Source organism: Sciurus carolinensis (genome assembly GCF_902686445.1).
Source record: "Sciurus carolinensis chromosome 19 unlocalized genomic scaffold, mSciCar1.2 SUPER_34, whole genome shotgun sequence".
NCBI classification, from domain to species: domain Eukaryota; kingdom Metazoa; phylum Chordata; class Mammalia; order Rodentia; family Sciuridae; genus Sciurus; species Sciurus carolinensis.
This window is the reverse complement of record NW_025920112.1, coordinates 1,015,385-1,041,405: the sequence shown is the minus strand read 5'-3', so window position 1 is coordinate 1,041,405 and position 26,021 is coordinate 1,015,385. Positions and strand designations below refer to the sequence as shown.

The following is a 26,021-nucleotide window of genomic DNA, read 5'->3' as shown; positions in this document are numbered from 1 at the left end:
TACACATTGCCTCAAGCTTCTCCTCAGTGAACTGAATTAACTGCAATTATTTTGGCTCTCTGTAAGTTTCCCACTGCCTTAAACATCATTACAGATTCTCCGTGTATAGCCAAACTGATGCATCATATATTTCCTCTGCAATTGTCACCTCATTTGTCCTCTAATTTGTTATCCCTGTTCATCACTCTTCAATCTCTTTACAGGATTGTACAGTTCCAGTATTTCTTGCTCATATGAGCCACACAGATTGCTGGACCACTTCACTCAGGGAAATACTTGTGCTGATGCTGCTATAAAATCACTTTATTCTCTATTCTCAGATGCCGTGGAATCACACATTTTCTTTCATTGAAATGCTCACGTTTTAATGAAAACCATTTCTATTTCCGTACAACAGACCTGTTTCATCGTTAAATTGCTCTCATTGCCCTCCCTTTTGTTCCCCTACTTGGGAAAATATAAACCCTTGAAGATCACATTCTAATGCACTCTGGCAGAAGAATGTAACTCATTTTCCTCACTTCCACCTCTATTCTTTTTTTACGTTACCACACATACATCCTCGAGCCTTATATGGCCAATGCACATCATTTGTTCACAATAAATGCTCTTAATGTACAATATGAAGATAATACACATCACTGGTCCTCTGCCTTGGACAGAAACGTTACACCTAAGGAACCACTACCAAAGATTTACATAAAATACTGAGTTCCACAAGATCCAATATGGTGAGAACCTGTACATTTGATTATATGGGGGAAGGGATATTCTGCTGTTCTCACTCCTACAGGTCCTGTCTGTATTCCTGTCCAGGGTCGGAGACCCATCAATCAACATTAGTTTCCATCAAGGGCTTCACAATCCAATTCCCAAATTCCATTTGATACTGGATGAAGAGGACCTTGATTCAAAGAAGGACTCTCCAAGAAGAACAAGAGGCCCAAGGGAACCATGGTGTTTTAATCCTCTAGTGACTTCAGGGGATATAAATAGTTTCACACCATCTGCTCAACAATTATAGTGTAGATGAATTTAAAATGCACCCTGGAAAATTTTGTTTACCAAACTTACACAAAATTCCACAATATTGGGTATTATTGTTATTACTCTGTTGGTACTGCTGCTATACTTAGGGGTAATTGTTAATTCTACTGAAATTTGCATCTGTCATACTATCCTTCATATTAGAGCTATTATCTGCTGCTCTTAAATCATAAGAGATGCAAGGAATTTCATAATATGTGGTTGTTTCAATTTAACTGATAGTAGTAACCCCATTCAAAAGGAATTGAATCATCTTAAAGACATCAGAAAAAAGGTGCAACAAGGTGATGGATGTTGGGATTTATTAGATTATTGAACCTCATTGCTACTAAATATTACATGAATCAAGCTTTACAGTGGAGGATGTTTCTTGATACTTGCCTCATCATGCTCTGATTGTTTTTGCCAACATCTGCCTTGCTCTCTCCCTCCACGTTCTTTACACAGAAGTTCTGTTCATTCAAAAGACATACAAAACAAAAAGAAGAGATGTAGGGAGTTCAGGCCAGTCAATGTACAGAGGAGTGATGCTGTCAAGTTGAGAAAACTTTTCAGAACAATCAATCCCCTGTTTGAATGGCTTAGAAATGCTCTGCAACTCCTCTGTTCTTCAGGCCTGGAGATGTTATCTTATAGGACCATTTGGTAAAAGTGGACTCTGAGAAGCATGTTATGTGATATGCACATGCACAAAGCTAACTGTACTATGTAACTTAATTAACTTGATATGATCCTGAAATAGATAATAAAAGCACATGGAAGCCAATTGTGTGCTTGCCTCTTTATTGCTCTCCCCTTCACCATTATATCTGGACCCCAATTAACATTCACAATGCATTTGAAGGCAATTTGAACTAGTGAAGGCCATCTCACATTTATATCTGTGAGGTTTCTCTCTAGAATGACAAAATTCATTTATATGAAGGTAAGTAGAATTAGTTACTGAAGTCTTTAGCACATTCTTCACATTCATTTTCTCTTCAGTATGAGCAATTTTGTGCCTATTACAGTGAGCAAAATTAGTGAATGCTGTCCCACATTTCTTACATTCAAAGCGTTTCTCTCCAGTTTGAGTTTCTTCATGTGTGTGAAGGCTTTGCAACATTGCTTACACTCATAAGGCTTCTCACCAGTAGGAGACTATTCATGCCTGTGAAGATAATCAGAAATAGTGAAGGATTTACCTCATTGTTAACAGCTATCATTTCTCCCCAGTATAAATTTGTCCTTGTAAGTCAAGGTAACTGGACTGAGTGAAGGCTTTGCCACATTGCTTACATTTATAAGGCTTCTCTCCAATATGAATTGATTTATGTCTGTCAAGGCAAGAAGGAAAAATGAAGGCTCTCCAACATCATTGACATCTGTAAGCCTTCTCATCAGTGTGAATTTATATATGTATTTGAAGATGACTTTTTCAATTGTTTACATTCATAGGGCTTGTTTTTATCAGTTATTTTGCTGCTGTGACTAAGTGACCCAACCAGCAAAATTGTAGAGGTAAGAAAAGATGACTTAAGGGCTCATGACTTCAAAGGTCTTAATCCATAGACAGCAGGCTCTATTTCTCAGGGCTTGAGGTGAGGCACAACATATGGCAGGAGAGTGTGCCAGAGAGAAGCAGATCACACTAGGATCAGGAAGCAGAGAGAGGTCTCCACTGGCTAAACACAAATATAAACCCAAAGCCACATCCCCAATTCTCACTCCTCCAGCCACACCCTACAAGTTCAGTTAATGTGGAGAGCAGTGACAGAGGACAGGATGACAGAGGATGGGACAGCAGTGGCTAAGACTACAGGTCTCTGATGACCTCATGGCTGTGGATGCTCAGTGCCTGGGAATGTTTCTGTGCCACGGCACAGGATGCTTAGCTGATGTGGCAATGCCCTGCATGAGGAGGTATTGTGCAAGATTCCTATCAACTCTGACATTGATTGCAGGCACACAACTCCTGAAAATAGATAAATTCTTATGCTGGACAGCCACAGATTTCTGCTTCTGTTTCTACCCATTTAACAGTAACTTTAAACAATGAACTTTTTTGAAAGCTACACAAAGCTTCCAACAGAGCACGTTACAACAGTGGAAAAGCTACATAGATGTGCAAGTTGATGCAACTTCCCTGAATACAAATAAGGCTTGCACACTCTTTAACCTGCTTTTGAGACACACATAAAGATTTCTGGCATAATTCTTTAGAGCTGCTTCTCCATCAAAAGTAGCATGCCACCTGCTTTAAAATCTACATTTGTGAGTCTTTTTTTCTAATCCCCATTGCCCCTCACCTGACCCACAGGTTTGGCAGTGTTGAACGCCAGAAGTTGCCACTGATCAAATCCCTATCAGGGGATTAATTCACTCATTGGGTAAAGACTGTCTCAACAAAATCAATTATCCTTTGAACCTTCTTGCATTGGCTTAAATATGAGAATGGGGGGGACATCTCACATGCAAACTGTACCTTTCCGACCCTGGCCCCCAAAAGCACACAAAACTCTCCAATGCAAAGGACATTTTCCCATTTCCAAGACTGCCCAGAAGTCCAATTCCAAAGTCTCTTCTCAGACGCAGTTCAAACTCACCCTATAAACTACTTTAAAAATGAAAGGCTATTTACAACTAATTTGTAAAATTACACAACATTTTGTAATACAAAGCTGCTCCCCTGCCCTTTCTGTTGCATCACAACCGTCAGTCTGAAAGCTGCTCTCCCTGCCCTTTCCGGTGCAGCCATTTCCCCACCTCCCAACCACTTGTCAGTCTGTGAACATCCTAGCTAGCTGTTGGTTCATCAGTCAGCTTGTAAATATCCTTCCCTGTTATTGGTTCCCTGTTAGCCCAGCAAAATTCAATTGCTTAAGTGTAGCTACCCCACCATCTTTTCTCATGCTTTCTCTCTCCTACTCACTTTCTTTCTCCTCCTCACTTTTCACACACTTTCTTGTGCATGCCCTTTCTCTTTTCCTCTCATTTTCTCTCTTACCCTGCAGGGAGACACTGTTTGCTTAATAAACCCTCTTATGTGAGTTCCCAAGTCTGGAGTGGTTTCTGGTTTTTACATTGGTGCCATGACTGGGATGGGCTCTCCCACTGTCTCTTAAGCAAGTGGAAACCCATCTGATGCCCCAGTGCCCCCTGGACACAGCCTCACCTTCCATTTTGCCCAGACGCTCTCTCTGTATCCATCACCAGACTTCAGACTGGTGAGTCCTCTAGGCAGGTTCCCTAGGCCAATTTATCTGGGACCCTCGAGGCGGCTGAGGGGTTCAGATACCCCCCCCCATGATGGCTGGCCCCCTTAGTCTTATCTCCTGGGTGGGTTCCTGATTTTAAGGTGGAGATTCTCTCTCAGGGTTGAGGCTTGTCTTAACGCTTACACTCACAGTCAAAAACCCTGATATCAGGTTCTCAACCCTCTCAGCTTTTGCCCAGCACACAGACTGATGCTTGTGTGATGACACCATCACTGTCCTGCCTCCTCGACTCCAACCAACTACTGTGTGGCCTCTGGACACCGGGTCACAGACTTGGTTGTATCTGTCTCCACCATGGGATCTGGGTCCTCCATTTCAGCAGATTCAACCCTTCACCTGACTCCTGGCTTATATTTGGCCACAGTACCCTTTAGATAATCAATCCAAAATGGCCACATATGCCTTAGCCACAGACTCGGCTGCATCAGTCTCCACCATGGCATCTGGGTCCTCCATTCTGGCAGATTGAACCCTGGGAATCTTTCACCTGACCCCTGGCTTAATGTCATCAAAATTCATTTGTGTAATGGCACACAGCTTCCATGAGCAAGTGGGTAGATGAAAAGGGATTCCTTATCAAGTCTCTTCTTTCTTGCACTTCTTTGCTCTTCCTGCAGGCTTGATCACCTCTGGCCCCTTCTCCATCTCTTTTACCCCATTCTGTTTCTACTTCCATTCCCTGGCCCAACCCACCTAGTCCTCCTGCCCCAAGGTACCACATACGCTGGTGTGGAGGGAGTAACCAGCTCAACAGTCAGTGGCATGTCCCAATAGTATGATATAGCAGCCCTATTCCTCACAAGTAGTGGGAGATGTTTCACAATTTTCTGCATCCAAACCCGAATTGAAAATGCCCTAGGCATCAAGTTTCTGCTAGAACCTGTTAGCTCCTTTCAGATGTCAGTCAAGTACATTGAAATGTAAACGGAGGAAGCCAGAATGCTCAGTGGGAGACCAGTCTCAAAACCAAGAAAAAAAAAGTGTCCATTTTAAATTTCTCCTGGGATGCAACACAACACTTTATCTCTCCCTTTTACCTCTTCTTTTCCCTTCTCCTTCTCACCATTCTCCTTCTCCCTCTCTCATGCTATAATTAATGGCCATTATCATTTTTCTTCTATGACTTTTCTTTTCTTAAATGCTATATTTGAGCTCACAATTTTGATCCTACATACCTAGATTAATGATGTTTGATCAGTTCTTTTTATCCAACTCTAGAGGTATTTTTTGAACATCTGTTACATTGCAATTGAGATAAACACTACAAGCCCTTTACTTTTGTGTTAAATATAAGCACGCATAAAATTTAAAATAAAAAAAATGGATCAAATACTTTTAATTCAAGTGATTTAAATTGGGTAAACTAATAAGGGCAAAATGTCTTTAAAATTAACTCACAAGTCTCTAGGTGGTCAAACTAATAAAATGTTCAAGCTTATAAAATGTTTAACATCAATTTTTCTAGGACTTTTCTTCAACAGGAAAGAGACGGCAAATACTGTTGGTACACCTGTCTGATATCATGTTTTTTTTAAACTTGTCTGACATCTTGGGTTTTTTTAATAATAAGATGAGTGAATTAAAGATGACATGTATGGGATTACTCAAACATGTCTGTTAGAGACATCTGATTCATTTACAAAGTTATTCCATGGAGTAACATACTTAAACATTATTCTTTGTATGTTAAATGTGTTCATAATTTCCAGGTATACAAGCCTTTAAAGCAGAAAATTTATGAAGCTGCTATTCTCCAAATTAAACTTGTCTGTAATGGTAATTTTAAACTCATCATTTAATGTTCTATTATAGGACCTGTCATCAATAGGGTATATGTAAAATTTGTTACTTTTTACACTGAGATAAAAAAATTAAATGTAAATGTATTTCTAAAAGTTATTGAGAGCCTGATTTGTTTAAAGGTTAATATCACAAAACAGGAAAGCATTTTGCCACACAGAAGGAAATTTAAAAGCTCTCTCACTCTTTCTTTAACTCATGTTTTAGATATAATGTTAAATTGTTTTAACTAATGTTCATATAGACTCAGGAGTCAATATATGTAAACTTCTTAAAATGACATTTAAGAAAGTGTAATGTGCAGTAGCAAAAATGGGACAACAGTGATTGAGATTGGGGTCTTTGACCTCATGACTGTGGCATGCCTGGTGCCTGGGAGTGCTCCTGTGCAGGGTCACAAGATGCCTAACTGCTGTGGCAGTACCCTCCCTGGGGTGGCTCTATGTAGGAGTCCTATCAGCTCTGACATTGATCTCAGACACACAGTTCTTGGGCAGAAAGTAATTCTTTTGCTAGATAACCAGTGTTTCACCAGCTCCCTTCTCTGGTTCCTGCCCACCTTACAGTAACTTTGGACAGTGGATTTCCTTGAGAGCTACACAGAGCTCCCAACATTGCACTTTATAGCTCTGGGAAAAAAAAAAAAAAAGTTACGTTAAGGTCCTAGTCTCTGTAACTTTCCTGAAAACAAAGAATAATGCTTACATACATATATAGATTGCTGACATAACTCTTTAGATCTGCATTTCCATCACAGAACAGAGCTCCATCTGATCTCAACTTATTCTTCAAAATCTCTGTTTATAAACCTTTATTTTCTAATACTCCTTTGAACTCACTGAACTTGAGAATTTGGTCGTGCTGGTCATGGCAAAAGAGGAAAAAAATTAGTTTCAGGATTAGAACTTTTCTACCAAAGATTTGTGAAAAGCCCCACCTTACCTGAGATAAGGCTCTGCCTCACAACACTCTTGCATGTTAGAATGGCTCCAAAGTAAGCCACACTAACACATTTAATGTTGGGTTCAAAAGTTTGATGTTTGTTGTAAAGATTACTGTGATCTCAAACATGGGATATAGTGAATAATTGAGCCAAAATTCAAGATAGTTATTGCACAAATTGAATGTTTTATTGTTGGTGATTCATTTTGTATTTTCCTTGTAATCTCTTAATTGTTGTCTGATCAATATTTTGCAGAAGTACTGCTTCAAGAGCAAACACCAGAAATTAACTTGAAATAGTAAGCCACCACCTATAGGTCAGATAATGTAAACCACAATTAGACCGAAGGGGGGGGGGTAAGTAACAGTAAAGTCATAGACATTGAAATTAAAGCCCAGCACTCTTACTTTATGCCTGGTGAGACTGGCTTGCTGAATGGTTAAGATCAAACTTAGAGATTGAGATTAAATACAGAGGCCAGGAAAAACCAGTATCTTGCCCTCAAAGTCAGCCTGAACCCAGGGAACAAGAGGACTTCTCAAAGGATCTTTGAAACTCTGGGTCACACGACCTCCTGGTCAGGGAGATTGATGAGGCCACTACAGGATGAAAACCCAATCAGTACACCTGCTGCAGAGGAGGGTCAAGGAAAAAGAAAGACATCCCTGGTGCTTTCAAGGGAAGCCACCTCATTGAGGAGATTCTGCCTAATGGACAGCACTAAAGTTAAAGCTCTCAAGTTCTCTATGAGTGACTCCTGTGAGAACTCAGGTGACTCTTTAACAGACAGGAACAAGTCACTTTGACTAGCTTGATCTTAGACACCTAGCAAAACAGTTAAAACCAAAACATAGTCATTCTTGAGCATTTAAAACAAATAATAGTTAAATGTAACATAAGATGTACACTTGTGATAGCCCACTAGAATAAAGACTAAAAGCTACAAAAGAGACATTCTCAGGCAAATGTGTCTTATAACTATCAAGAGAAACTGCCAGAGTCAGAAGTTTTTAGTCAGTTTAAGGTCTACAGACACAGGTAGGCTTAATCTGTGTTTGTTATTATCTCTACTAAACGTTGTATTTACATTCCTGATAACCTAGACAATGTTAAAATTCCCAAATAAATGCCTTGTCCTCTCCGCCTTTGCTAGGCCTTGTTATGGGAACAACATCTCAGTTCCTCCACCCCCCTGGTGAGGAATTATTGACTTCTGTCATCTTCATGATATTCATTGGCATGTTCCAGATTCTGCAACATTTATCTTGTACTAATCTCATTTCAGTACTCATGTCTTTTTGTTCTTCTCTCATAGAAGCACCCATCCTCAGATGCCTTTACAACCTGCTCTTCCCAACGAGAATTCTACCATGCACCCCTCAATTAACCCAAATTTTAAAAGGAAACTTCAAACTGCTTGCCACATACTGCCCCCTTGCAGCTCAAAGAAGCCAGATCGGTCATTGCCCTTTTTTCCCTACAGCAGTAAAGGAGTTCCTAAAATTAGAGTGGTGAATGAAGCCAGAATTGGGGACAGGCAGTTAGTACAGAAATAGGGGATCAGTCAATCAAGGAAATGAAGTCCATGAAAAACAACTGCCTCTGGAAGTCTGGAAGTTAAAGACTGCCCCTGGGAGAATGGACTTTTTACATCTCACCTGCAAAACCAGCCCTAGTCACTTAGGCAGGAAGGAGAGAGAAGTCGGGAAAGAACTGGAGAACAAAAGATTTTCTTATAAAAACAGAAACAGGGGAATGTAATACAAAGCTGCTCCCCTGCCATTTCCATTGCATCACAACCGTCAGTCTGAAAGCTGCTCTCCTTGCGTTTGCATCACTACCTAGTTTGTCAGTCTGAAAGCTGCTCTCCCTTCCCTTTCCGATGCAGCGATTTTCCCCTGCCTCCCAACCACTTGTCAATTTGTGAACATCCTAGATAGCTATTGGTTCATCATTCAGCTTGCAAGCATCCTTCCCCGTTATTGGTTCCGTTAGTCCGGTGGAATTCAACTACTTAAGGGTAGGTACCCCACCATCTTTTCTCATGCTTTCTCTCCTACTTTCTTTCTCCTCCTCACATTTCTCTTTCTTGTGCACACCCTTTCTCTTTTCCTCTCATTTCCTCTCTTACCCTGCAGGACACACTGTTTGCTTAATAAACTCCCTTATGTGATTTCCTGTGTCTGGTGTGGTTTTCTAACACATTTTAATTTACAAAAATAGGTGCATAGAAAGAAGGGATAGGACCATAGGTAAAACAAAATCCAACTGGGCAAACAGGTCCTGTAGCTCCATGTCTGGCACGAGGGGCATGTGACATTGTGATGTTCTCTTCAAAGGGCTTATGCAGCTATGCCATGGTGGTCTGATGGTTGCATCTGAATGGTCTTTCTATTTAGTTGTCTGTGCTCAGTTCCTGCAGCTTTCCTTTAGGACGACGTCCCATATTACTGGTATTTTTTAATCTCCAGGGTCTCCACAGCTCCTTCAGCTTCCTCATAATATGCACACCTTACCTTGTCAGGGAGTGCCCAAAGGGACTCTGACCCTGCTGCATGTTGCCTGTTCTATCTTGCCTTCCTTTCATATCTTCACAGAAACACCTTATGTGCAGCATCCTGCATTCCTGTAGAGAGAACAGCACGTGGTTGACACCAAGATCTGTCACCATCTCAAAAAAACAGAAGCCCAGTTTCCAGGGATCCTGGCTGCAGCAGCCTCTGAGTGCCTGTGTGGCTGACCAAGTTGAAAAAACTTCCGAGGCTCCCTTGTGTAAGAAGGGTGCCCCACTGGTCTCTTCTCTAGAGAATTTTAACTGTTACTTCCTTGAGTTTCATGAGAACGGTGTGGTTTTTGCCAGCTCCTGAGATGCCCTCAGGCCATCTTTCTTGTTTTGTCTGGTCAAAGTATTTAGCATTTCTTTAGTGGCAGCAAAGTCTTTAACAACTGCAACTTCCTTACCTTCAATTTTACTCTTCAAGTCTATGTTTTCCAAATCTTTCTGCTATGCTCTGCTTTCTGCTCCTGATTAGGACAATAAATCTGGCTAAAGCTTGCCAGCAAAATGCATGCCAATGCCTGAATGCTATACTGCCTAGAAATTTCTTGTGCCATATAAAGAAGTCCATCCCATTTAAAATGTCTCAGAAAGTACAAGGACACAGATAAAATGCACACAACTTCTTTGCCAAACGTAACAGGAATGGCCTCTAGTCATTAGTAATGGTGTCCTCCTTTTCCTCTAAACACTGTTGATTCCTGTCTTCCCTGTCCACAGTCTTATATGCATTCTGGCCTTCTGAGCTTTCACCAGTATCGGCCATTAAGCTCCCCAGACAAACTAAGCTTGTACTGCTAAACATCTCAAAATTCTTCCAATTCCAAAATGCTCTAAATGCTTATGAACTATATGATCACGTTAGTCACACCAATGACCCAACTCTCAGGACCAACGTATATTTTACTGAACTTTCTCACTCTTGTGTCTAAAAGAGTCATCAAGTACAATTGTAGACGAGGGAGAGTTTATTTTAGGTCTCCATCCGTAGAAAGAAGGCTCCAGGTATATATATACAATGAAATATTACTCAGCTATAAAGAATAATAAAATTATGGCATTTGCAGGCAAATGGATGAAATTGGAGAATATCATGTTAAGTGAGATAAACCAATCTCAAAAATCCAAAAGATGAATGATCTCACTGATAAGCGGATGATGACACATAATGGGTGGTGGGAAGGGGGTAAGAATGGAGGAAGGAGGGAAAAGAGAGATGGGAGGGGTGGAGGGAATGAAAAAAATAACAGAATGAATCAAACATCATTACTCTATGTAAATGTATGAATATGCAAATGATATGCTGTTACTCCATGTACAAACAGAAACAACATGTATCCCATTTTTTTTACAAAATAAATAAAAAAAAATAATAAGTTGCAGTGGCAGAACAGTAGACCACTGTTACAGTTACAAGTAGCTTTCCAAAGTGATTACACCCCTCCAGTCATGCCTTAGTTATATATCCTCATTATCACTAACAGTTAATAATTTCAAACTTGTAGATTAAAAAAGTCCTTATTTTAGTTTGCATTTCTAATACTAAAAAGGTTGAACATCTATCTTTACATAAATTTATTGAACATCTTTCTTCCTCTGTGAATATATTGTTACATATTTTAATAATAAAATATATTCCACTATAAATTAATACATTTAATATTTATCTTTCCAATATTATTGATTTCTGAAATATTTTATAATGTTCTTGATTTTAATATTTCATTGGTGATGAGTTGCAAATACCTTTTCTCAGTCTATGGACATGTATTTTTATTTGTCATTTTTTTCCCAGACAGAAGATCTAACTTTTAAGATGTCAAAATGTATCAGTACTTTCCTTCTTACTCTGTCCTTTTTGTGTTTAAGATTATGTTCTATTTCAGTTAGGTAAGAGGAATAAGTTTAAGAGCTCTATTGTACAATATGGTGACTATATGTGAAACAATGTTCTTTACTTTGGGAAAATCACTGAAAATAGATTTTAAAAGTGTTTCCACTACAAGAAATTTTAACACATGAGATAATGTATATGTTAATTAACTGAGCAATTCCATAATGTATACATGATAAAATATATCATTTTTATTGGTCAATTAAAGAGAGAATTATAAAAAAAAAAAGAAAAAAAAACATAAAAAACAACCCTGAATTTACAAGAACTATATTGAAGTGGTTAACTATGGAACCAGGCATGGTGGCACATGTCTGTAATTCAGTTACTCGGGAGGCTACGACAGTAGGATCACAAGTTTGAGGCCAGCCTCAGCAATTTAGTGAGGCCTTAAGCAGCTTGGTAAGACCCTGTCTCAAACAGAAAAAACAAAACAAAACAAAAAAGCCCAGGAGGGATGTGACTTAAAGTGCCCTTAGGTTCCATTTCCAGTACCAAAAAACAAAACAACAAAAAAAGATAAGACTTTGAAAGTAGATTGGCTGGGTATGAATCCTACCTCTGTCATCTATTAACTGTGTAATCTTGTAACTTACCATCATTTGTAAAATGTACCCTACTCTCAACATTCTATACCTCCTCAAGACTGGGATCCTAATTAGAATAAGATATAGTCCATGCTTGTATAAATATATCAAAATAGATTCTACTGTCATGCTTAACTAAAAGAACAAATAAAATTTAAAAAATATAAATAAATAAAATGTACCCTACTTCAGGAGACTTAAGAAGATTAAAAAATGTAAGGATTATTCTTATGTTGGGTATTATTATTTTCCTAATCTATTAAAATATACATGACTTTTTTTGTTAATAAAATCAAACCACCAAAAAAAAAAAAAAAAAAAAAAAGAAACAAGGCTCCATTGTTCGGGCACTTGTGAGGCACAATATCATGGTGGAAGCATGTGACAAAGGATAGCAGCTCACATCATGGACACAAAGCAGAGTGAGAGGTCTCCAATGGCCAAACACATATACACCAAAGTCATACCCATAATTCCCACAATCTCCAATCACTACCTACCCCTTCAATTACCAGTTAATTCCTATAAGGAGATTAATTCACTGATGTGGTTAAGACTCTCAAGACGAAATTGCTCCTCATTTGATTTGAAATTGCTCCTCATTAAGGTTTTACACTTAAACCTTTGGGGGACACCTGAAATACAAACCGTACCAGAGCTTCTCTCTAGCTCACTTAAGTATTTCAAGGTAAGAGGAAGTATTGAAAGTGTTCCACACTGCTTACATTCATACGGTCTTCTCCCCAGTATGAGTCCACTTATGTATCTGAAGGTAAGAGCAAACAGTGAAGGCTTTCCCAAATTCTTTCCGTTCTCAGGGCTTCTCTCTTGTACAAGTTTGCTTATGTAAGTGAAAGAGTCTGGACAGAGTGAAGATTTAACCACACTGCTTACCTTTATAGATTTTCTCTCCAGTATGAGTTTGTTTATGTATTTTAAGGTAAGAGGAAGCAGTGAATGCTTTTCCACATTGCTCACATTCATAGGGCTTCTCTCCAGTGTGAGTTCGATTATGTATTTGAAGGCTGGACGAAACAGTGAAGGCTTTTCCACACTGTTTACATTCATAGGGCTTCTCTCCTGTATGAGTTCGATAATGTTTTTGAAGTGCAGTCGAAGTAATAAAGACATTTCCACATTGTTTACATTCATAGGGTTTCTCTCCTGTATGAGTTCGTTTATGTATTTGAAGGTAAGAGGACCTAGTGAAGGCTTTCCCACATTGTTTACATTCATAGGGCTTCTGTCCTGTGTGAATTTTCTCATGAAAGTGAAGATGAACGGGCTGAGTGAAGGCTTTTCCACACTGCTTACATTCATAGGGCTTTTCCCCTGTATGAGTTCGATTATGTTTTTGAAGGTGAGATGAAGTAGTGAAGGCTTTTGCACATTGTTCACATTCATAGGGCTTCTCTCCTGTATGAGTTCGTTTATGAATTTTAAGGTAAGAGGAAGTAGTGAAGGCTTTTCCACATTGTTTACATTCACAGGGCTTCTTTCCTGTATGAGTTCTTTCATGTGAGTGAAGGTCACTTGTTGAAACAAAGGCTTTCCCACATTGTTCACATTCATAGGGCCTCTCTCCAGTATGAGTTCGATTATGTATTTGAAGGTAAAATGAAGTAGTAAAGGCTTTTTCACATTGATTGCATTTATAGGGCTTCTCTCCAGTATGTGATTGTTTATGTATTTGAAGAGAAGAGGAACTACAGAAGGCTTTTCCACATTGTTTACATTCATAGGGCTTCTTTCCTGTATGAGTTCTTTCATGTGAGTGAAGGTTAGTGGATGAAATAAAGGATTTCCCACAGTGCTTACATTCATAGGGTTTCTCTCCAGTATGAGTTCGTTTATGTATTTGAAGGTAAGAGGAACTACAGAATGCTTTCCCACATTGTTTACATTCATAGGGTTTCTTTCCTGTATGAGATCTTTCATGTAAGTGAAGGTGCCGGGACGAAGTGAAGGTTTCCTCACAGTCCTTACATTCATAGGGTTTCTCTCCAGTATGAGTTCGTTTATGTATTTGAAGGTAAGAGGACCTAGTGAAGGCTTTCCCACATTGTTTACATTCATAGGGCTTCTTTCCTGTATGAGTTCTTTCATGTGATTTCAGTTGAGTGGAGTGAGTGAAGGCTTTTCCACACTGTTTACATTCATAGGGTTTCTCTCCAGTATGAGTGCGATTATGTATTTGAAGATTATATGAAGTAGTGAAGGCTTTACCACATTGTTTACATTCATAGGGTTTCTCTCCAGTATGAGTTCGTTTATGTATTTGAAGGTAAGAGGAAGTAGTGAAGGCTTTCCCACATTGTTTACATTCATAGGGCTTCTCTCCAGTATGAATTCGTTTATGTACTTGAAGGTAAGAAGACCTAGTGAAGACTTTCCCACATTGGTTACATTCATAGGACTTCTTTCCTGTATGAGTTTGTTCATGTAACTGAAGGTTAGGAGAGCTAATGAAGGTTTTCCTACATTGTTTCCATCTATTAGCTGTCTCTGCAGTATAAGTTTGTATACGTTTTTGAAAGTAATTTGAACCAGAGAAGTCTTTTCCAAGTTTCTTATATCCACATGGGTTTTCCCTAATATGATACCCTCCATATTCTTGAAAACACCTGGAACTCAACTCTCTTCCCCATGTCAAACATCCATAAGGTCCATTTACAGTATGCTCTGTTGCTTGTCTTTGAACACTTAGGAGAGAAATGAAGAATTTACTGTTCTGTTTAAGTTTATTTGGCTTCCCTCCACTCTCCTGATTCTCAAATGCTTTGTTTGCAGAGTGAGATATAATGTGCCTGTTAAAGAAAAATTGATAAATGAAGATGTGTCCACACATACTACTTTCACACGGACTTTCTAGCAGGAATGTCCTTTTAAGACTGGACTTGGAATATCACTGAACATTTTTCCAGAGTACCTTTTTAAATTTTTACAGAGCCTATCATATGACTTCTAAAAAAAAAAAAATTACAAGCACAATTTATGGTTGGCTCATTATACTTGAGCATTTAGTAAAAGGCATTAGAATTACACTATAACCAAGGTCAATGAAACTTCTGCTTTTCTGTATTGTCTAGACTGAAAGACAATATCATGATCACTTTGCAATAATGCTTCTCCATAGCCACTCCAAAAACAGTGCTATCATGAATGCACTTTGTTAGTACTGTCAAAAATCAATTATTTTAAATACACGAAACATATATCTTACATTAAAATTTATATCTGGTGAAAAAAGAATAATTGTAATTCACATCATGTTTGTTTGCTTATTTGTAAAATTATATAACAGGCTAGAATTACCTCAAGGCGCTCTGTTTACTCTAACAACTACAAATTACCTTATATCTCTCCTGGGATTTGTGTTCTGATCTTCAATATTATGGACCTCAGATCTGGCTCCTAAAATGTAGACCCAGGACAGTAATTATAAAACATCATTATTTCAGAAAGAATTATGGGATTTATAATTTGAACAACTATAATGCAACAATAAAGAACATGAACAAATGTGGTAAAAAAGAATTCTGGTATTTATTCAGTACAGTGCAATGACATTAGGCCCAGTTCATTCCACAAAATACTGCCTTTTCACATTCCAAATTCATGAGAGAGAAAAGATACTCCCCAATGCTCTGTATTTGATTATGTAATGAAACACGATCCTTACCTATAGAAGTCAGATTTCTAAGGACTTCCTGCATCACATCTCTGTAGAGATTCTTCTGGGAAGGATCCAGCAAAGCCCACTCTTCTTTAGTGAAGTTCACAGTCACATCATCAAAGGCCACTGAGTTCTAAAATGTCCCACAAAAATGTAGTGCATGCCAGGAGAGAGTGATGACATGAGGGTTGTATTCTCAATGTAGGAGATGTTCTCATGTTTCTATGATTTCCAAATATTTAGTCCATGATTTAGTCATCAAAACTTGTACTTTTAGGGTTGGGGATATAGCTCAGTTTGTAGAGTGTTTGCCTTGCAAGCACAAGGCTATGAGTTCAATCCCCAGAACTACAAAAAAACAGAAACAAAAACAAAAAAAAAAAAAAACAAAAACAAACTTGTGCTCTGAACCAGAGCAATCAGACTGGTGAAAGAAATTGAAGGGATACGAATATGGAAAGAACTCAAACTATCACTATTTCTCATGCCATGAGTCTAAATTTAGAAGACCAAAAAATCCCACCAGAAACTTCTAGAACTCCCTAATGAATTCAGCAAAGTAGTAGAATATTAAAAAATACACAAATCAACTGCATTTCTACACATAAGTGATGAACACACTGCAAGAGAAAATCGGTGAAAAACCTCATTCACGATAGCCTCAACAATAAAATACTTGGGAATCAATCCAAAAAAAGAGGAGAAAGACCTGTACAATGAAAACTACACAACACTCAAGAAAGAAATTGAAGACGACCTTGGAAGAAAAGAAGATCTTCAATGCTCCTAGACATACTTAATATTGTCAAAATGGCCATATTATCAAGAGTGTAATACAGATTCAATGCAATTCCTACTAAAATCCAAGTGGCAATTTTCATAGAAAAAGAAAAACCCATCATGAAATTCATGTGGAAAAAGAAGAGACTCAGAATACTCAAGGCAAGCGTTAGAAGAATGAAGCAGAACACATCACAACATTACACATTATACTACAGAGCAATAGTAACAGAACTGGCATGATACTGGAACAAAAATAGACATGTAGACCAAAGGTACAAAATAAAAGACACACAGAAAATTCCACATAAATAAAATTGTCACCAAAATAGTCATGTAGAACAAAGGTACAAAATAAAAGGGCAAGGAGATAAACTAAAAAACCACAGTTATCTCACACTAAGCAAAGGTGGCAAAAATACACTTTGGAAAAAACATAGCTTATTCTAAAAATGGTGCTGTGAAAACTGGAAATCTATATGTAAAAAAAATGACATTAAACCTCTGTCTCTCACAGTGCCCAAAACCCAACTCAAAAGTAGATTGAAGACTAAGGCACTAAAACAGAGACCTTGTGCCTAAAAAATGAAAAAGCAGGCCCAAATCTTCATCATGTTGGCTTAGGACCTGACTTCCCTAACAAGACCTCTAGAGTGGAAGAAATAAAATTAAGAATTAATAAATGGGATGAAATCAAACTAAGAAGTTTCTTCTCAGCAAAGAAATCAATCAATGAGAAGGGAGAGCCTACAGAATGGGAGAAAATCTTGATCACATGACCTTCAAATAGAGCACACATCTCCAGGATGTATAAAGAACTCAAAATATTTAACAAAATAAGCAAATAATCCAATCAATAAAAGGGTTAAGGAACGGAGCAGAAACTTCACAGACGATATACATTTGAACAAAAAATATATGAAAAAATGTTCATCATCTCTTTTAATAAGAGAAATGCAAATGAATACTACTATAAAATTTCATCTCACTCCAGTCAGAATGGTTATCAAGAGTACAAGCGGAGCTAAAGAAATAGGTCCTTTTGGAGAGCGCTCGCCTAGCATGCACAAGGACTGTGGTTCAAATCCCCGGCCGCTCAAAGGAGAAAAAAAAAAAAAAAAAAAAAAGAGTACAAGCAACAAGACGTTGGTGAGGATGTGGGGGAAAAGGTACACTCATACACTGTTGTTGAAACTTCAGATTGGTGCAACCACTTTGGAAAGTTGTATGGAGATCTCTTGGAAAACTTGGAATGCAGCCACCATTTGACCCAGCTATGTCACTCCTTGGTTTATACCCAAAGGACTTCCAATCAGCATACTACAGTGATGCAGCCACATCAATGTTTACATCAGCTCAATTCACAAGAGCTAAACTATGGAACCAACGTAGATGCCCTTCAACAGATGAATGAATAAAGAAAATATGGTACATATACACAATGGAATATTACTTAGTATTAGAAAAGAATGAAGTTATGGCATTTGCAGGTAAACTAAAGAATACCTTGCTAAGTGAATTAACCCAATCCCCAAAAAACTAAAGGTCAAATGTTTTCTCTGATAAGGGGATGCTGATCATAGTAGGGCATAGGTAGGGGAGAATAAAGGAAATGTGAATTATGCAGAGCAAAGTGAGGGGAGAGGTGGGGTGCTGCGGATGGGAATGAGATAGACATACATATATATGGAAAATTAAAAAAAAAATTTTCTGGTTTAAAGTTGCTATAGATACTATGATGTATCTCTTGGGGAAATGTGAATGAATAGTACATGAGATTTTCCTACATTATTTGCGCAACTTTGTGTAAATCTGTAATTATTTCAAAATAAAATTTTAAAAAAGGAGAAAAAAAATTTGTATTCATTGTGTACACTCACTTACTAAAACAGAGGCATAAGATTGCAATTATCAAGAAAGGCATCAGAAAATAAAAACACCCTTCTCACTGTTGAGTCCAGGAAGGAAGGAGTGCTCCCAGGTTATCCTTAATGTCTTTGTAGGGTGCATATCTAATATATGGAATCATGAAGCCATACTACCTAATGTGCAGAAGAGAGCTAATATTAGTTTTCCTGAGAGTATCTTTCCTTAGAAATCCCTGAAGACAAAGTTGAACATGCCAATAGGGAGAGCTAAGTTTTTGGGAGGGATCCCACCAAACAAAGCATTTTCACTGATTCATACTGATTGACAGTGTATGGAAACAAAATACTATTTACTGACCATTTGTTTTATTTTGGAAATCCTATTACTATATTCCACTCTTATGTTAGAACTTAAAGGATCAAATTATGCAAATGTCAAAGAAAAAAAAAAGAAAAAGAAAGGAACAAAAAGAAAGAAAATCCTCTGAATAAAGAGTCTAAGAGCTTACTAGTAGTAGACATTTCATTGATGTGGTCACAACATGGTAACTGGTGATTGAGTTCATCCTGTGTGACTACACCAAGAAAACAAGTAGAATGGGTAGGTGCTTCACTCTGGATCAAATTCAACCAACTAGTACATAAGTTGGAACCATCAAGAAACAATTTGATGATATACTCCAATGAATATCAACATACAATGGGATATGTGGCAAATACTTTTTCTGACAATTAACAAACAGAATTACAGTCATCCACAAAAAGTACATGTCCAAGTCCAATAAGAATTAAGAAATGTGTAACACCTATCATATTCTAGACAGCAGACTGTTGGATTATCCAATATACAGTCATGTACCATAGAACAATGTTTTTCTCAAAGACACTTTTGATTAACAATGGGCTACACATACATGGCTATCCATAGTAAAGGAATTATTAATGTGTAGGTAGGGATGGCTGTACAGACAAACCTAACACATGACCACTTTGGTATCTTGCAAAGTAAATGCTGTGCACGGTTATAGTCTAGGAAGCACTGGTGCCAGAGAGCCTAGCTATATAATACGCTATTCATTCTAGGACTGGCTAAATACACTATGGTGTTTGTGTGATGGGGAGCAAGCCTAAAAGTGCATGTTCAGAGGGCTTAAGTGACTGAGACTATAAATAAAAAACTTGTATATTATCCTACTGGACACAGCATAGTATTACCAAGGAGATGAACAAAAAGATACAACAAGAAAAATTTTAGTGGCTTGAAATTCATATGGAAAAGTGGATAATGACATAAAAGGTATTGTAGAAAAGTAGGAACATTCATATGCAATATAAAAGATGAATCATGACAAAGAGGTATCTAATTGAAAAAAATGCATCATTTCCCTCAATTCCAGGGACAAATATTAATTCATTATAGATTTGTGAAATACAAAACTAAAACAGTTTCAGAAGTTTGCAGAGAAATTTTTTCTAAGGGAATAGAAAAGCACTTTTACATAAGAACAGTAAGCAATAATGAAGAATAACAAATTCAAATATATTAAAATTAGGGAAAGTAAAAGATGAAAACAAGTTGGAGGAGAAGCCTGCAATACATAGGACATCACAGGGCCAGGGTAGAGTGTGAGATGAATAAATGCATAACTGAAATGGAAAATAGCCAGGACATGAAACAGAGGGTGAAAGTGGCATTAACTTGTTTAGAAACTATCTGTCAAGTCTTCAACAACAAAATTACAAAATTCTTCTGAAAGAAATGATATATGTAAAGATAGTTGGTATTTGTGAGGATAAGGAATTATCCAAATTAATCATGGTCAGTTCAATCACTTTCCAATTGTGAAAGTGGGGACGGTCCCAGGGATTGAACTCAGGGGCACTCCGTCACTGAGTCACATCCCTAGCCCTATTTTGTATTTTATTTAGAGACAGGGTCTCACTGAGAGGTTTGGAGCCTCGCTTTTGCCAATGCTGCCTTTGAACTCTGGATCCTCAGCCTCAGCATCCTGAGACACTGGGATTATAGGTATGTGCCACCACGCTCACAACCAATGACATTTCTCCACAAAAATAAAAGTATCATTCTAATGTTCACATGGAATCACAAGGACACAAAAATGGAAGAAAAAAAACAATGTGAAAAGCATCATATTTCCTGATTTCAAAACCTGCTCAACATACAGTAACAGAGACAGTGTAGCTCTGGTTAAAGGCAGACACGTACAGCAGTGGAGGAGAATGGGGGCCCAGGACAAGGCTGACCCAGAGAAGGAAAGGATGTGCCACAAGGGGCCAGGGTCACTCCAGGGGAACCAGACCTCTGGGGAATGAATGGCTGGCAAACTTGCTGTTCATATCAACACCTGAAGTCAGAGCCTCACCTCACAGCACACGTGCACAGGAAATCCATGGGGACCAAAGTCCTGAAGTAAGATGTAAACCTCACTGTTAGGGTGACTGGATGGGGGCAGGGCATCAAGCGTCCTGCACATGCCCGAGGGAGCAACCAATCAGAAGCTGACAAATGACCACAGCCAATCCCAGGAGGACAAGGAGTCCTTGAGCTTCCCCTTCCCCAACCTGGGTTAGAAAAACCCAGCCTCATTGGGGCCATGTGCACCTTCTCAGGTCCAGCACCTGGTGGACTGGCGAGCCCAAGAGCGGTCCTGAAATAGTTTCTTTTTGGTGCACATCTGCCCTGTCTATTCTCCAGTTAACATTGACTGATCAGGTTACCCTAGTCTGCTCCTACACTCACCGATTCTTAGGACAAAATGCAGACAGAAGTCTCACAAGATGGATTTGGGAATGGTTTCCGAAATATGATACCATCTTCACGATTAAGGAGAAAAAACAAACATGATTTGACCAAAATCTGTTTTCAGTCCTGTTCTGTAGCAACTGGAACTGAGTCTGGAAGTGAAGGACACCAGCTAAGTGAAATAAGCCAGGCACAGACACGCCATGTGCTCTCACTCACATGGGAGCTGCAAGCTGACTTCACAGTAAGTACAGAGTAGTTACCAGAGGTGAGGAAGACGGGAGGGAGGAGAAGATAGGACCAGGGAAGGAGGCTGGGCATCAGGGACCAGAATGCACTCAGCAGGAGCCAGCAGGACTGCCCTCCAGCACAGCAGGGGACCACAGTGCACTGCATGTCACTGTACTATTCATAATGTAGCTGGGGGAGCAGTGCACAGACACCAGAAAGGACAAATGTTAGGAGACGGAAGTGCGGGTCGCCTGATCTGATCAGATGCACTGGGACAGGTGTGCAGCTAGCTCACTGCACCTCATCAGTATGTGAATTTAACAGTGAATCAACACCAAAAAGTGAAAACTCTGTCCTTCGTGGAACACCATCAGCAGAGTGCATGGAACCCCAGAGAACTGTAGAAAATACCAGGCCGTCAGGTTTCTGGAGAGGGGGTGATACCTGGGAAGAAGATCTTCACAGTCCAAAGCAGCCTACATTGTCATGAATTCTTGGACTCCAAATTCACCTACCACGTATTTTGTGGAAATGTCGCCCTTTTGTGCACCAACAATGACAGATTTATTTTTCTCTTTTCACTAGGAGCATTGTTCAAGCGAGCACACAAAAATTCATTTGAAATCAATTTTTTAAAAATGTGAGGTTTCAGAAATATTCTACACATGCTCAGATGAATCAGAAAGATGAGAACTCAAATCAAATGGAAAAAAAAGGCAAATGAGGTACTTTTCGGATATCTACTTTTTACGTTTTTAAAATATTTTACTTTGCTCATGTGTAAATAAATATACTTCACATTTGAGGAAACCTGGTCTCAAATAAATAAGCAGCACATTTCAGATGAGAAACACAAAGGACTGGTGCTGAGGGAGCACAGACATGTCAGGATCCAGGGCCCGGGAAGGCCACTGCCAGCTGGGCCTCCTCCCACCTGGTCCTGCTCACTGAAATACTCCCTGGCCGCCCTCCCAGGAGACCTGCACCAGGACTCCATCTGTGAGGCTTTTCAGGTTTGCACAGCACTGCACTGGGTGGGTGGTTCTCATGCTCTGGAGAGTTCTTGCTCCTTGATAACTGTGAGAGATGCGAGGGGCAGGAATCACTGCTGACCTGGCCCTCAGCACCAGCATCCACAGGCTGCTGCCCACCTGTCTCCAAGGAAGGGGAACAGGGCTTGGGGAAGACCATGTCCCAAGGAGGCCGCTGTCTAGATGAGGTCTGTTCCAGGAGATTCTCAGCCCCGGGGACTCAGCTGCTCCCCTGGCAGGCTGCACCCCAAACCTCAGGCTGTCCTCTAGAAGGAGCTGACCCAGGGCCTGAAATTGCCTGCACCCTGCAGGACAAAGAGTAGCCTTGGGCAGCTTGTGGCAGCCCCAGGGAAGGACAGTGCCTGAGGACACAGGACCCTGTGGGGTGTGCAATGGACACCTGTGCACAAGTTGTTCTGATGAGGTGTCTGTGCCTGGGGAAGGTAAAGGAAGAGAAGCACAAAGAGTCATAACAGTAGAGTTCCAGGTGACTGCTCTCTGCTTTCCCATCATGGCAAATTCAAGAACAGACAATCTTTCATGCTCTGTGCAGTTGAATGCACTGTGAGGCTAAGGGGTTGGTAATGCTGGAAACTGAAGGGGAAATCAGAGTCTGGAAATGTGAACAGCTGGAATTTTGAGGATCAACTGAGAGCCTGGCAGCGGCTAGGTGGGGAAAGCAAGGTGGCATCCCGGAAAAGGAAGGAAAGGGACCCCTTAGTCAGCATCCTCCACCCAGGAGCCCACACCTCAGTCAGGAGACCCTGAGGCCCTCTGCCTACAGTGCACACTCAGAGCCTCGGGCAGGGGTCCAGCTGTGCACTGAGGGCTCTGCCAAAGTGGCTGCAGACCAGGCAGCACACTGGGAACCACCCTGGACCAGCCCACACCAAGGCCTGAAGGCAGCAGGGCTGAGCTGGAGCAGCATCTGACTCAGTTCTGGGTGGGTCCACTCTGGAGCTGACAGAGGGAGGCCAGAGTCCGGCCACTCCTGGCTCCAACCAGTTCTAACCAGCCCACCTCCCCCAGGAGTCCCGGCCCCACCACTCACCATTTCCTGCCTTCTGGGGAGTCCAGACATCCTTCCTGGGGATCTCACAGCACCTGCAGCTCACAGGGACAGTCTCAGTCAGAGCCACTGGGGCCTCACACAGCAGAGGAGACACAGTCCTGGAGATGGATTCTGAGCTGCACAGGGTGAGAGATCAAGGCCTGTGACTGTGGAAGACCACCCCCGCCCACTAGTTGCCTGCTGATTGGTCAGAGCTCCACAAGTACCCCTCTCTCACCCCAGCCCACACATGCACATTTTGGGGCCACTAGTGACAGGGGATGGATCAGACTCCTGGATAAGTGAGGGCAGAAGGACAGGTTCTTGGCAAAAGCCCATATCAGGCAGGGTTTCTTCCTTGCAAGGGGACCTGCCCCACCATGGGGATATTTCCACTCAGGCAGATTTAAGCACTTTCCCAAGTAGTTCCTGTCACCTTCCTGCTCTCAGGAGACTCTTCCTGCATCTTCTGCTTAGACAAAGGGTCACACGTATGTGTGAGGAATTAGACACTTGGTCTCCAAGGCAGTTGATCCCAATCTCAGAGAAGGTGGGATCCAGGTCAGGTCAGACTGGAAAGGAGGGAGATAGGCAGCTTTCACTTGGGAAGAGGCTGCGGCTGCATGGGCAAGGCCTCCTCACACTTTTCCTCTCAGTCAACTAATTTCCAGGCAAGAAAATAAAAAGACAACAATACAATTATTGAATGCTTTACATGGGAATAAAAGGAAATAAACAGAAAGAAGAGCAAACATTTGAACCACATCAGGTAAGGAGCCTGATTTACCCACAGAATGAAAACTGCTGGTGGATCACACCTGTAATCCTCATGGTTGGGGAGGCTGAGACAGCAGGATCACAAGTCCAAAGCCAGCCTCAGCACAAGGGAGTGAGACCCTCTCTCTGAATAATAAAAATTAGGGGTGGGGATGTGGCTCCGTGGTAGAGTGCGCCTAAGCTCAAAACCTGGAAAAAGAAAAAGGAGCCTGACTCTGACTGATGAAATGCAGCCCCATGAAGGCTTAGTCCTTGGTGACCAGGACGGGACACCTGGATTTACCTCTGGGAGCCCAACATGTCCCTGTCCTGTAGGTTTTCTTAATAAGAAGATAAAGAACATTCAAAGGAATAGAATGATAAACCCAAGACAATTAAGAATGAGGCCACTCCATCAAACTGCAACAGGGTGCAGAGAAAGCTGCCCCACCTCAGGGTAAACATCTGCCATGTTACAATAGAAAATGAATTCATGTGCAGGTATGTGACGAGAAATAACGTCACAAATGAATTAAACATGAGAAAATGACTGAAAACCATTTCCATGAACATGGGACTACACAGGAAACTCCTCATGCAAATGGTATTCAGTAAAAAGCACACTGTAGTCATATGGAAGTAAAGAAGATAGAAGTGTGCAGGGCATGAACACACATGGATGAACAGGCAGAGCTCATCCACACACTGCACTGGAATTGCCAGTAATCTGAATTCATCCATAATCTATAACCTGACAAAGATCTGCCCATGTGAAAACACTTATGAAATATGCACACTTGGGTACTATTTGAAAAAAAAAAAAGAAGAATGAAATTGTCAAGAACTTAAAAAACCAGAAAGCTGTCAGGTTCCTGAAACAGGAACAGGTGAGGGAACAGGGAGACCCACAGTCTCAGACAGCAAACCCAGTCTAAGGTACCCAGGCAGAGGAACCACCTTACACGTCACAGCACCACAGCGACAGAGGACTAATGCAGCACTAAGTTAGTGAAAACTCAGTAAGACAGAAGCAAGGAACATTCTGCCTCCTCACAGATGGTGAAAGACTAGGAATGAGAGAAAGTGGCACCGCGCTCACCTGCAGGCACAGGTAGGGCAGAGCAGGGACAGAGGGCGGCCTGCCCAGGGCCCATTCCCCTCTATTTGGACGGGACGTGCACAGGTGTTTAGATTCTCACTAAACTGAGCACTGAAACTATTTCAGGAACTCCCTCCTCTTCACATCTCACTACTCTGTCCACGTAAACGTCAACCAAGAACACAAAAATCTGACATTCAGTCAAGGAATGAAATACTTACGTGCTTGGGGACAAACTGGAACTGAATGGCAGCAGATCTGATGGAGGATACAGGACCCAGCTCAGAGAAGCAGCCTGTCATCGCTGTTCACCAGGAACCCCCGCTTGGTGGCTGAGCACACTCCCAGCCTTGGGGACCACTCTCAGTGCACGCAGCCCAGGTGGCTCCTCCTAGGCAAGGAGGGGACCTCAGCAGCTGGGCGTTGGTTCTGAAAGGTCACTTGCTCTCCTCTCCCCAGAGTGGAGGGTTCCCTCCTGCAGGACCTCAGTTCTCACTAGCACCCAGCACCCGCCAGCAGGCACAGGAAGGTCCTCGCCTGTGAGACCACGCTGAGCAGCCGAAGCCGGGACCCGCGACCAGCCCACCCCGCGGGACCAGGGGACAGGCCCCAGGGCCACCCTCCAGCGGGGACTCCGCCGCCCTAGTCAGTCGACCCCGGGGACCCCGCGCAGTCCACCC

At 40.8% G+C, this 26,021-nt stretch overlaps 1 protein-coding gene across 3 annotated transcripts; it reads right to left on the bottom strand.

The window, feature by feature from the left end:
- Nucleotides 1-1,251: 1,251 nt before the first annotated feature.
- LOC124973411 (zinc finger protein 878-like) lies at nt 1,252-25,599 on the bottom strand. Of its 3 annotated transcripts, XM_047537350.1 has the most exons (7): nt 25,563-25,599; nt 23,487-23,623; nt 15,768-15,894; nt 15,439-15,499; nt 12,980-14,892; nt 9,564-9,673; nt 1,252-2,197 (listed from the first exon to the last, which is right to left on the bottom strand). In XM_047537350.1, exons 2-6 carry the CDS (start codon nt 23,514-23,516, stop codon nt 9,639-9,641), a joined length of 2,166 nt encoding a protein of 721 aa, XP_047393306.1. In that variant the 5' UTR covers nt 23,517-23,623; nt 25,563-25,599; the 3' UTR covers nt 1,252-2,197; nt 9,564-9,638. The 3 variants fall into 3 exon arrangements, with proteins under 3 accessions (XP_047393306.1, XP_047393305.1, XP_047393307.1); XM_047537349.1 differs by lacking the exon at nt 9,564-9,673; XM_047537351.1 differs by lacking the exon at nt 1,252-2,197 and having other exon boundaries at nt 9,598-9,673; nt 12,811-14,892.
- Nucleotides 25,600-26,021: the final 422 nt, after the last annotated feature.